The sequence below is a fragment of the Neolamprologus brichardi genome, chromosome 19 (assembly GCF_056152115.1).
Source record: "Neolamprologus brichardi isolate AB-2024 chromosome 19, ASM5615211v1, whole genome shotgun sequence".
Classification (NCBI taxonomy): Eukaryota; Metazoa; Chordata; class Actinopteri; order Cichliformes; family Cichlidae; genus Neolamprologus; species Neolamprologus brichardi.
This window is the reverse complement of record NC_142122.1, coordinates 14467321-14480045: the sequence shown is the minus strand read 5'-3', so window position 1 is coordinate 14480045 and position 12725 is coordinate 14467321. Positions and strand designations below refer to the sequence as shown.

General features: G+C 38.5%; 1 protein-coding gene across 1 annotated transcript; it reads left to right on the top strand.

The window, feature by feature from the left end:
• Positions 1 to 1685: 1685 nt before the first annotated feature.
• Positions 1686 to 10563, top strand: tunar (TCL1 upstream neural differentiation-associated RNA). The gene is made up of 2 exons (XM_087832901.1): positions 1686 to 2476; positions 7129 to 10563. Exons 1-2 carry the CDS (start codon positions 2405 to 2407, stop codon positions 7312 to 7314), a joined length of 258 nt encoding a protein of 85 aa, XP_087689027.1. The 5' UTR covers positions 1686 to 2404; the 3' UTR covers positions 7315 to 10563.
• Positions 10564 to 12725: the final 2162 nt, after the last annotated feature.

Genomic DNA, 12725 nt, shown 5'->3' with positions numbered 1-12725 from the left:
GAGAAAATGGGAACAGAGGGAGAGGAAGGGATGGGACGGATCACTCAGGGAAGGTCCGTCATCCTGGTGTCAGATTCCACATTAAATGTCCCGGAGGTTATTCACGTTTGATCAGTGTATCCATTATGCGCTCCTGTCGCCGGCGCTGTGTCACGGATGTCCAAAGGCAGTATAAGTTGTGGATTTTCAGGATGAGGAAATACACACACACACACACACACACACACACACACGCACGCGCGCACACACACACACACACACTTGAGCACAAGCAGATATATGTTTTTACTGCGTGCATAACAATGCATGTGAACAAATCATTGTCTAACACAAATATACACACTCACAAGTGATAGCCGTTAAACCTGAACCTACATAATCTCTGTGTTTTCATAATTTTTAAATGTGTTAACTGACAATACAACTGACGTGTTCACAGTGCTGGTGCTGAGAAATATGTAGAGCCAGATTGCATAAACATTTAGAGAGAATAGCTTATTAGCATGCTCTGCAAGGAGCCTCAGTTTTATATCACAACACGGTCTCAGTGAAGACTGCAGTTTTAGCCACAACATGTAAAAATATGGAACTCTAGCATCGAGACGAGACCAGAAGAAGAACTGAACCTGAATTTAATGTTAAAATTGACTTTAAGACTTATTACATAAGACTTTTCTATAGAGTAGTTTCAACTCCAACAGAAGGACAGCTGCCATCGTCCTGACTCTCCATACCCACAAAGGACAGTGCTAATATGGTTCAACTGACAGACTGTATATAAAAGATGGGCATAGCTTCTGCATCTAAAATTCAAAACCAATGCACAAGTTCCTTTTTTTCTCTTAATGGCCTCTTAATTGCTCTGGCTGCAAACATAAGTAAAAAAAAAAAAAGAAGCAGGATAGAATTTAGGGAATGGCAACCCTTCATTCTGAGGTTCCCTCATTCATCAATCACAAGGTAGCAAAACTTTCAAATAAAAAATAAATAAATAAATAAATAAGACTTTAAACTTCTTATATACAGCCTTTTGGTTCATTACTGTTAACAATTACCATGAAAAACTTCCACTTTCCCAAGATTTACACTTACTGATGAAAACAATCTACAGTAAAAACCTGGTTAAATGCAGGCTTTAAATACATACATATGCCTGGCATTAAAAGTAGCACACCTCTCCTTTTTCACACGCTTAGACTCTTGCATGAATAGCTACATTATTCAATCAGACACCAACTCTCTCGCTCCCCTGTCCAACTTTGACAGGAGCTTGTGTTTTGCATACACACAAAACACAGAAAATAATCACTTGACACACACGCCGACCGCTGGCCGGCTTTCTTTATTTTACACAGCACACTCTACACACACGCACACAGAAATTTCTCCCCAAAACACACTGGAGGAGACCCTTACCCCTCATCACGGCCCCTGTCACAAACGCTACTTGTCGTCAGGCGGTGTGTGACTCCCCTGAGTCGGTTGCCGAGCAACCGTGGCTGCATTAATATGTGCGATGGGAAAGGAGCAGGGGATACCTCTTGCCTGTGGAGCGAAAGCAGCCACGACAGCGTCAGTGTGAGGCGACTGGTTCCCTCTCAGCACCCCCTACCCCCTCCCTCTGTCTCTTTCTTATAGCCGTCCAACGTTCACGCTCTGCTCAGTTAGTTGGGGAAACACACACAGCCGCCGTAGCAGGAGAAAAGGTATATTAGGTTGCACATCATGTAGAGGAAACAGGGCTTCCACCACTTTAGCGGGGGTGCTTTTTAAAAAAATCCTTTTTTGAAATTTTTGTATGAATCATGTAAAAGCCAAGGTGTCTGCTAAACATATCTTATGCCGCTGAGCAGTAAAAGTTTTCTTGAGAAGATGAGCTTTTAATAAGGGTTGACAAGTTGTCTTGGAAGGAGAGACAAGCCCGAAAATCTCTCTTTTTTTGTAAGCTTTGCGGATTAAAGACAAAGGAGGATGGAAATATTCGCATGAAACAGCTTTGTTACCCCCCACCCCCATCCTGCCCATCAACTGACTCCATTCTTCAACTTGACATCATCCCTTCACACAGACAAAAAGAAGAAGAACAACAAGAGGAGAAGAGAGAAGCAGAGGTGGGGAGGCAAACAGACGGGAAAGAGGAGGAAGAGCGGAGAGGAGGTGGGCAGCACACTTTCAGCTCTCACAAGGCTGAGGAGGAGAAAGTGACAGCAGCTAGAACTTGGCCACACTAGTGAGATGAAATTTGGAGAGGAGACGCTGCAGCGCTCGAGGAGACGACATCTAAAGAGAGCCCTAAAATTGGACCGCCTGGAAGGCAAGCCAGCAGTCTCTGGATCCCGTCCACCGCTTCCACCCCCAACAGCAGAAGGATGAGAGGGGTCGACTTTCACCTTAGTGGCCAGGGATGTCTGTGCACTACGGGAAGGCATCCCCTTCCAGCATGTCCAATGCTATGTTATTCCTGATGCTTTGCAAGGTAAGTCTGTTGCAGTTCCACTCTCATTCTAAACCATTAAACTCAAAAGGATTTACATCTGGAAGTTGTCTACAAACAATTTCACTGCAGTTACTCCACAACAGTGCATGACTAGGAATTTATTATGCAGCATGATATATTCTTTATAAATGTTAGATTTTACAGGCTCAGAGTTCTTTGCATGAAATATTGACTAAGGGTACCAGAGACCCCTTGAATCTTGAATAACAATTGAACTATTGTCTTTTTGTCTCTGTACCTTTGCTATGAAAAATCACCTTAATAGTTAATAGCTTTGGAGTTGCACCTCATCTATAGTGTTATCAAGTTTAAATATTTAATAAATGGGTTAAAGAGGTAAAAAAATCTTTACATTTCTTAAAAATAATTACAAAATAAAGCATTCCAGCTTTTCAAAGCATGGTATGGAGAGGCCAATTACATAACAAGCCATGAAAACGCAGAAACTTTCCTGTTTCTCACTTTGGTATGTGACTTCCTGAGTGTGTGAAATAAAAAAAAAAAGAAAAAAAAAAAAGCAAATTTAATGTTGTCAGTTCAAAAATAGGCCTGCCAATTTCTTCTCACTCACAAAACAATGAGTACAGGTTACGGAAAATGGGTCACGCTCACTTGAGAAACTATTTCATCTGATTTTCTTTCTCTGTCACTCTTCCTCTTTCTTGATTGGTCTACATTCATTCGCTGTTAAACAGTTTTTGTTCTCTACATGACGCTCACTAGTTTTTGTGTTTTTTTGTCAGCGTGTGATGGGTGTCAAACCCATGTATGCGCGCGTGTGTGCGCACGTGTGTATACATACACACTCGGGAGGGGTTGGGAGCCGTTTGATTTAATTCCATTTTAAAACAATGCCAAAAGCGACTCTGCCTGTCAGACTCGGTTAGCATCTGGAGTTGTTTGACATGCTCGGGATTATTCAAGTGGCAAAAGGTTTTACTCTTCACTGATCTAATCTGAGGATGTTAGCTTCTGTTAGGTGTAGCAGGAGCGTCCAGATTTGTTGTCCCAGGTATGGATTCTTGCTATTTTTCCTCTTTCTGTTCCTGTCTGTGTGTCTGTCTGTTCTTTCTATACAACTGTGTATCTGGCTGTGCACGACTGAAGAGCAAGGTTTGAGTTTGCTATGAAAACAGAAAAAAAAACCCCTCCCAAAATGATGCTTCAAATTTTGAAGGAAAATTTGTTGATCTAGAGATGCTGCTTTTATAACGTTGGATAATGTCGGGACCCTAAGTGGCCCTGCCAGTGACAGACCTGCTCGGATTAATTACAGAGACAAAAGTGAAGACGTTAACATTTTATAATCACATAAAATGAGCTTGAGTATAAAAATAGAAATCAGCTCTGAAATATTGAATGCCCTGCGCCTTAGTGCACAGTCAAAAATAATCAAGAGAATTAGAAACTGATCCCGATGATAATCTCTTATTTATATATATTAACCTCAGCACGTGTATACTGTTAATGACTTCTGTTTCATGCTTGTTCTGAATGATAGAGCTCTAAAACACGCTGCCCGGCCTTAGTGTTAAACAGACAGAGGAAGTCATTATGGGCAGTTAATGATTATAGCACATCGCACGATGCCAGCACCGGCTGCCTCTTGAAACAGAACGCTCTTGGTTGATGGCTGTACAGACTGGAGCTGTTGAATGAGGATTCACTGGAAGGCATCCAGAGGGTTTTGCTGCGCTATGCACAGCTGTACCTTTCGGTGAAGCTCTTTACTTAATACACAGGTTTTGGCAGAGCCTGGAACCTCGTACTCACCACCACTTCCACGACCACCTCATCTGCCTCCCCTTTCTTCTCCCTCATCATCCTCAGGCACATTTCTCTCCTGTTTTTTTTTTTTTTTTTTTTTTTGCTGAGAATGTTTATATCAGTAGCGAGCAGGCTTCTTTATGCATGAGGGCACATCCAACGCGCCACACAAAGATCTCCTTTCAGGTTGAGGGAAGCCCTGTTTATAGTGCTCCCCGGGAGAGGCAATCAAATCCCATTGTAACAGGTCAGGGGAGGAGGATGAATTTAACATAGAAACCGAGCATGACGTATTTTTATGTACGTCAAGAGCAGACTGTACAGTGTGTGGATGATTGCAGCAATTCAGAGTATCCATGTGGGATGTTCTGCTTTAGAAAAGACAATCATTTTGATGGTCTTATAAAAAGTCCTGCAGCAAACGTTATGTGACATTTACTTTATGAAAGGCATTTTAACCCCCCCCCACAGGTAATCCTTACATACAGTACACCCCCCCCCCCCCCCCCCACACACACACAAAAAAACCCACAAAAAAATCATTCATGCATACTTTTTTGGTCCATAAAATCCAACTTTTTTACAGTAGCAAGTGCACTGAACTGAACCTCTTAAAATGAAAAAATCTGACTTTATCTTACTGTAATCAACTCAGTTTAATCTCCCCCGGATTCTCTCTCTTTGTAGTACATCAGCCTTACAGACTTTGACATACTGTAAGTGATTCCTGGCAGGTGATGATTTCTGCCAAGGTCTTTTTTTTTCTCAGCCAAACTGTCACAGAATGCAAGTCAGAGAAAAAAGGACAGTGCTTACAACACTGATATAAAACCTTCTTTGTCCAAAGTTCCTTTAAGAGGACACATAAATTATTTTTAGAGGAAAACAAACTCTGTAATTTAGCCATAATAGTTGTGGATTATAAGTGATTAACTTTAGTAAAACGTCTGTGTGTAAAACCGATTCAACCCAACGAATAAACACCAACCATTGCGCTCACCAAATGACCTCTTATTTGACGAAGTTGATGGCAGTCAAAAGTATAAATATCTGCTAACATGGATGTTGTGAATTAGTTTTTTTTCAAGCACAAAAAGCAATAAACACGCAAACGTAAATACAATGTAAATCTAATCTGATGTTTTGTTTTGGCAGTGTGCTTTGATCCAAATAGGAAGTGCTACCACACACAAATAATAAAGGTTTATTCAGGCCTGTATTTAATATTGCAAGTCTGTTCCTTTTCAAAAAAGACCATAAGCCAACAAGGTACACTGTGTACCTTGGTTGAACTTTAGCTAACCTCTACCTTCTGGAAGTCAGAAACATTGAGTTTATTGAGCATCAAAGCTTTTTTACTTAGAGGAACAGCTTCCTGTTAGAAGGTTTATTTTTAGTTAGGTTACATGCTTTTCTGTTGTTATTTGACATATAAAACCCACTGACCCGCAAAAGGAGTGTTTTCTCCTGAGAGGTGTTTGGATGCCAAGTTGCACAAGCTGCTGCGCCTACGGGCTAAAAACATACTGCTAGTATCTAATACTGCACCCTAGGCTACACAAATCGATACACACACGCACTAAAAACTCACACTTGAGAGCGCTAGCACACTCAGAACTTGTTTGAGAGCAGTCCCAGTGTTGAAGAAGTACCACTGCTGAATAGAGGCTAGTGCAGGAATATCTGCTGTCTTTTTTTTTACTCACCAGGCTTCAAAGACGAGCCAAACAAAGGGTTTAACCAGATGTTAGCAATGAACAAAGCAGCTAGTATTTTATTTATGGTAAAATTCCCCTGTCTTCTATTGAATTCATGTTTTATAGTACATTAATAATATCTGTAAAATGGATAAAGCATCGTGTCCTAAATGTACCAAAACTGCGTTATTTTTATACACAGATTTGAAGAACATATCAACATATTGGAATAACCTGCAAAATATGTGTGTGTATATATATATATATATATATATATATATATATATATATATATATATATATATATAGTACTTAGCAAATTCATTAAACTACCCCCCAATGTAAGGCTTATCACAGCTGTCCAAATTTAACAGCATTGGAAATTAGCAAAATCATTTTTAATGTTTGTGTAATGGTTAATCCACCAATATGCAGAAGGTCTTTATAGTAATTATGAGTTTTATATAATTACTCTGGTTATCCATGACATTAAAATGTATTGTTTTACAAAAAGGCTGAAAAAAATAGTAAAAATTATAATTAGTTTTTTGATTACGATGCCAAATTAAAGTTCTATACTTACATTCCTGAATAGAAAGATCAGTTTAATTGGTTGAATGTTATGCTTGTCCAGTGTCCAAATTTGCAAAATGCAAAATCATTTTGTTATTTGCCGAGTTAATAACAACATGACTTTGAATTTTAAACAGTTTTCTTTTGACAGATTCCTAAACTATTTGTATTTACTTGTTTCTGTGATTTCCCGACAGCATTCAAAATCCAGATCATTCAAAAGAAAACATATTATAGATAAATCATTCTGCTTTGTGTTGTTTTTCTTTAAAGCTAAAATGTTCCAGCTACTTCCCTCCATTGTATTATTTATCTCTAAAATCTGACGTTATTAGCTTTCCAGCCTTTTTTAATGTATTAAAGAGAAAGCATACAGGAGAATGGTGTTTGTTTACTTTCTGTTTTTCAATGATTGTAAATTATTGTTGCCTCAGCAAACACCTCACCAGCAGAAGACTAGATTTCCTGTTTTATTGCCATTATCACTGTCCACCACACACTGTGCAAGGACCCTATTCAAGGAAAATGAATAACCAATTGCATTAACTAAAACATGGATTGTGTTTGTCTTTTCTCCTTATCTGCCTGCTCCAGATTGGTCTGAGAAGAAAACTGCAGGCTTTTCCAGGGAAAATGGTAAACACTCTCTACAGTGATGAGGAAAAGGGAATCCAAGACAAGGAAAGTAAGGAGGAGACCATCTTGGCCATGCTGGGAATCATTGGGACCATTCTCAACTTGGTTGTCATCATTTTTGTCTACATCTACACCACCTTGTAGGTCTTGAACTCTTATTGTGCTTCATCAGTGGACACAGCAGAGCACATCTGAGCTGCTTCAGCAACACTATGTTGACTGAAAAGGAAAAAAAGATGGGTGGAGAAAGGAAGAGGCTGAACTGTGCTGTTGCCATATGGCACCAGTCCTGCATCACTTCAAACAGCTGAGACTATAAGAAACTGGCTTGTTCCTCTCCCTTTACAGGTAAAATTATCCAGAATTTCTGGTCATTTTGACTTGTATATAAATGCATGAAGCAAAGTCGAGAGACTGAAAAGATGAGAGCTTTCACTAACACGTGGACTTAAAACAGCAGGCAGAGTGGACATTTTTGAATAATACTTTACAAATGTTTTTATTAAATGAATTATGATTTATTGTTCTGTTTTACATCCATGGGATAACAGTTCAAATTGTAAGTAAAAATGAGCTTTTGGTTTGCTGTTTTATTGTTTTTTAACACAACAAATTTCCATTTCTATGAGATTTTAACAGACAAAAGGAAGAAAATGTTATTCCGATTGATTTAATGTTCACTTTAAGACTGTATTTGTCATCAGTGTTTGCAAAGTATTGACAGGACGACATTTACGGAGACTATTATTCCTGAAATTTAAATACATGCAGAGTTTTAGGTTGTATGCTTGTACATTTACAGGTCAAAACTGAGTCTATAAATGGTATAATATCAGTTTAATGTGCTGAAATGAATCCATAATGGTTACACTTGACATTGTGCCGAACATCAAACCACGGAAGAATACTTAAATTGTTACTTAAATTAGTTAAAAGCAGCGTCGTTATCCTGTAAGTGTTTAAATTATCACTTCCACCTTTAAAGGCCATCCATATAGAAAAAGAAGAACCGAGAAGCATATTTTACTCACTCAGATGCAGCTTTGAAACTTCATAAAGCCTTTCATGAATTTGTCAACATGTACAAAATGTTTCATAATCTTTATGTTACTTATTACTATAAAAAGCTCACTCTTCAAAGTAGAAAAGGGAAAGCGACAGCTTGGACTCTCAGTTTGTGCATCACTAAATCAGAACTTGTCCATGATTACTGTTTGCCTTAAAACATGAGGAAATGTCTATTTCCGCAGTGTTTATCAGGTTAAAAAGACTTTGTGAAACCTTTGTGAAACCCTTGTTGTACATACATATAATGTTCATATTTTATGGGTTTATTGGCGGTAATTTTTATAAAAGCATCCTACTCTTGTCTTAACCAACATGATTACTACAAGATATTTCCAGACCTGGGCCAAACAGCTTACCTTTGTGTCCATTTTCAGAGGACGACACTGGACAGTACTGTGAATCGTAGGAAATTTACATGACGGCAAGGCAAGAACCTTTAGATTAGCTTTTGGTATGATTCTTTTTCTTACACTGACTAAACTAACACTGTGTCTATTTTAAGGCCTCGTTCCATCTGAGAGCAACCGTGTCAGCTAGAAATTACATTTACATACAACTAAATTTCAACAAGAAGGGAGTGTGTTGCTGACTGACTTAAGTTTTCTTTTTAAATATTTAGGAAATGCTCTTTATTTATTGAACAAGTGGTTTAGTTTAGGTTTACACAAAGTTGAGGTCAGCTGCACATCCAATTGAAAAAGTTAGTTCAAGCTGCTTTAGCATGCATGCTTATGCTGTGCACCTCCAAGCATCTTGGCAACCCACCTTCACCTCCAGCATTGTCTATGACTATTTATATACGCAAACTCAAAGATGAGGCGGTCCCAGACAAAAAAAATCTTCTTTAAGCATGACACAACAATGTTGATAATGAACTTAAGTGTAACACGTGTAGTGACAGCATATTTAATTTTTTCACCAAAATATTTGGCTTTGGAAAAGTATATATAAATGCACCAGCTACAAAATTGTTAGACTGCTGTTTTGGCACTCTGTGTCAACACTTTTGATGTTTCATGTTTAAAATCTTCTGATTCTTACCACTGAACGAAAACAGTGACACAGCCCACAGTCAGCCAGTAAGGCTGAATAAGAATGTAAACCCCAGGCTGTGGTGTCGCGGTCCAATTTGGGTCCTGTTGTCTATGTCGACTTCCTTATGCTGACTGAACATTCCTGCAGTGCTTCACTCATTTAAAAAAAAATGATATTAACATATAACCATAATGTTGTGAGACAGGCTTACTGTCAGACACACTGGACAAAAACCGATTAATTCTACTTGACCCAGGACTGGAATTAAGAAACATTTTGCACTTAAACATGAGAAGAAAGTATGTCAAGTTTTTTTCTTCTTTTTTCCACATTTGTGAGTCTGACTGATCTGGTCCAGCTTGTACAAATCAAATCAGGTCAGGTTATGTGACAGTTTGAGGTAAAAGTGACTTTCTGTAACATCCTAATTTAAGAAGCACTGAAATTCAAGAATTTCTTTTTCTGGTCACTTTTATATTTGCGTTGAAGGAGGGAGATAAATATTTGAGAAAAACATTTTGTTTTAGAGGCAATGGTAGGTACTTTTTTCCTGTGCTTCCAATCTTAATGCTAAAATGACTGGATGCTGGCTGTAGCTGTCAGAAACGTAAGTGATATTGATCTTCTTATGAAACTTCCAGCAAGAAAACTAGTAAGTTCCCAAAGTGTTGCACTATTCTTCTAATAAAACTAGATATAAGAAATGAGAAAAGGCCTCCAAATAACGATGTACAGTTTGTAGAGAATGTAAGGGTAGACAGGAGGCTATATTATGTGAAAAAATGTCATGTTTGTGCTCTTCAGTCAACAACCTCTTGATTTCAGAAAGTGCCTGAGATGAAATGTCTCGACCTCACCAGTGGAGAGGTGAAGGAAAGAAAAATAGATCGCCTGTCATACAGCCAGATGAGTGGAAGAGGTTTGCAGAAAAACATGTATCCTGATGGGACTGGATTTCCACATAGCATAGTTAGCAATGCCAGTCATTGTTTGTCTGGGCTGAGGGGCTCCTTTGTTTCACAGAAAGGTTTTAAAATGAAAGCTTAGTAAGCACACGGAAGAGTCTTATGAATGTATTTATATTTGATGTTAAAGTTGATTATTCCTCTTATTCTTATTGTTTATTTATCTTTCCTAAAGCTATGTAACCCGATGTATCCCTATGATTTATTTTTGTGTATGCAAAATCTATTTAAAGTCACTGTAAAGTCTCTTGTGGGTGACAAATGGAAGGGTTAACAGTTTTTCAGCCTGCAGTTTTGTTAAAAAATATTAAATAAATACATCTAAAAGTGATTGCATCAGGTCGTATAATCTTAATGCAGAGGGATAAGGCTCAGTGGTTAAATATTCAGGTATAAGCAGCTATGTTCATTAAACATGATATCCATCAATTCTGAAAGATCCTGTCAACATATTAAATAATATATAAGTACGATACTGTGCAAAATTCTCAAGCCACCCCCGATTTCTTTAAATTTTGCTAGGAAACAGGAACAGGAACTGGTGCGGGAAATTACTGAAATATGAGTAAATGTACACAGAAACACAGGCTATAGAGATAAAAATATATACCATTCTAATAACCTCTAAAAAGGCTTCTTGAAGGACATTCAAAGCTTTTTTTTTTGGACTTTGGCTGCCTTTTGTTTTGTTCTCTGTCAAGATGTTCTCACACTCTTCCAATAATGTTGAGGTCCAGGCTCTGGGGGAGGCCAATCCATGACTGATAGTGTTCAACTGTGTGTTTATCTGGTATGCTTTTACTGCATTGGCAGCTGCTTTCAAAATAATATTGCATGGTGGCTGAAAATCAGACAATTTACTTTTCTGTGTTCATAATTCCATCAGTTTTAACAAGCTCTCCGACAGCACTCACTGAAACGTCGCACAAATCATAACAGAGCCTCCACCGTGTTTGGTAGATGGCTGTAGACACTGTTGTGCCTGTCTCCTGACCTCCACCCTACATATAACAGTTTGAACCAAATCAACATCTGGACTCATCACTCCATAAGACCTGATGTCAATTCTTGTGTAATTTGGCATACATCAGTCTTTTCTCTGTGTTTCCCTTCCTTAAGAATGGCTTTCTGAACACCAACCTTCCACTGAGACCATTTCTGATGAGGTTTCAGTAAAGAGTAGACGGATCAACTGAAGGGCAGGTTGCATTTCTGCTTGAGTGATTCATAGGACAGGGCTAAGTGTCTAGCACTGGTAGCCAATGTAAAATAAAACTAACCTTCAGAAAGCCTGAAGAACTCTTGCTTAAGACCTTTCTTTAAAAAAAACACTCCTTTTCTGTCTCACAGAGAGAGAAACCCCTCACTTACCAGCACTGAAAAATATATTTTACCATCTATAATCTTTTCATTTGACAGCTTTGTGAGATTTCAACAGAACCTCGAAGAAGGAGATGGATGAGAAAACTAAATCTTTATGAGTCTACAGCGTTACATCCTACGAGACGTACATCCGTCCGGCTGCAAATCAATCTGAAAGATGGAGAAAAATGGAGAGAGCACAGAACTAGCAGGACAAAGACATAGAAACCATATTCCTCTAAACAAATTTATTTTTATTTCATCTCCTTTTGGTTTGTATCTTTTGGGTCACATGCAGAGAGTCGTGTCAAAATAATTTTCCACTCCATTAAGAGTGCTCTATGACAAGTAACACAGTGGAATAATCCTGTTGCAGGGAAAAATGGGACTAAAATCAGCTTGACTCTGCTTTTTCTTTAAATATAATGGATTAGGCAATGAACCAAGCGAAAACTGTGCTGTTTGAGGAACCCCAGCTGCTTAAATTCACACATGCCGAGAAGCCTGCTCTAAGCTATTGTTTCACCTGGATTCAGGAACAACCACAGTCCTCTGTATCCGAACGATGATTGGCAAACAATGTGCAGGATTGTGGCGCATCCCAGATGGATGATTCAGCCGAGCAGATTGTCCCATCTCTATCTAGCTGAGCTGACATCGTTTTGATGGTTTTGCAGAAGCTTCGCGGACGATTACTCCAACCAGCACACGAGCCACACCGAATCAACACGACATACTCATGCCTGATGATGTCAGGCTGCTTCTGTTGTTACTCAAAAGGGAATTCAACCTGTGGCAGCAGCACACATTAATATTTAATGCCACTTTACAGAGCATGGTTTCCAGAATATCTCAGTAAGTTTCTTCCCCAAATCCTATCAACAAATCACATATATTTTTTTAATACAAGTTCATAATTTTGCACAACTGGAAAAAGGGAAAAAATGATCATCTGAATAAATAATAATGGTTATTTTCTTCTTAAATACAACCTACAGATCCACATCCACCTATAAATGGATTTAGTGATTGATTAAAAAAAATCCTGATGTTAATTCTTAGATGTCACCTGATCTGATTTTGGATAGAAAACATAAAAACAGAACTGATCCTGGTTCACTTTTG

Bases quoted from the DNA above. Each gene is read 5' to 3' on its own strand.
- tunar (XM_087832901.1), top strand. From the start codon at position 2,405: ATGTCTGTGCACTACGGGAAGGCATCCCCTTCCAGCATGTCCAATGCT. The intron at 2,477-7,128 runs GTAAGTCTGTTG...TGCCTGCTCCAG, and splicing joins TATTCCTGATGCTTTGCAAG to ATTGGTCTGAGAAGAAAACT.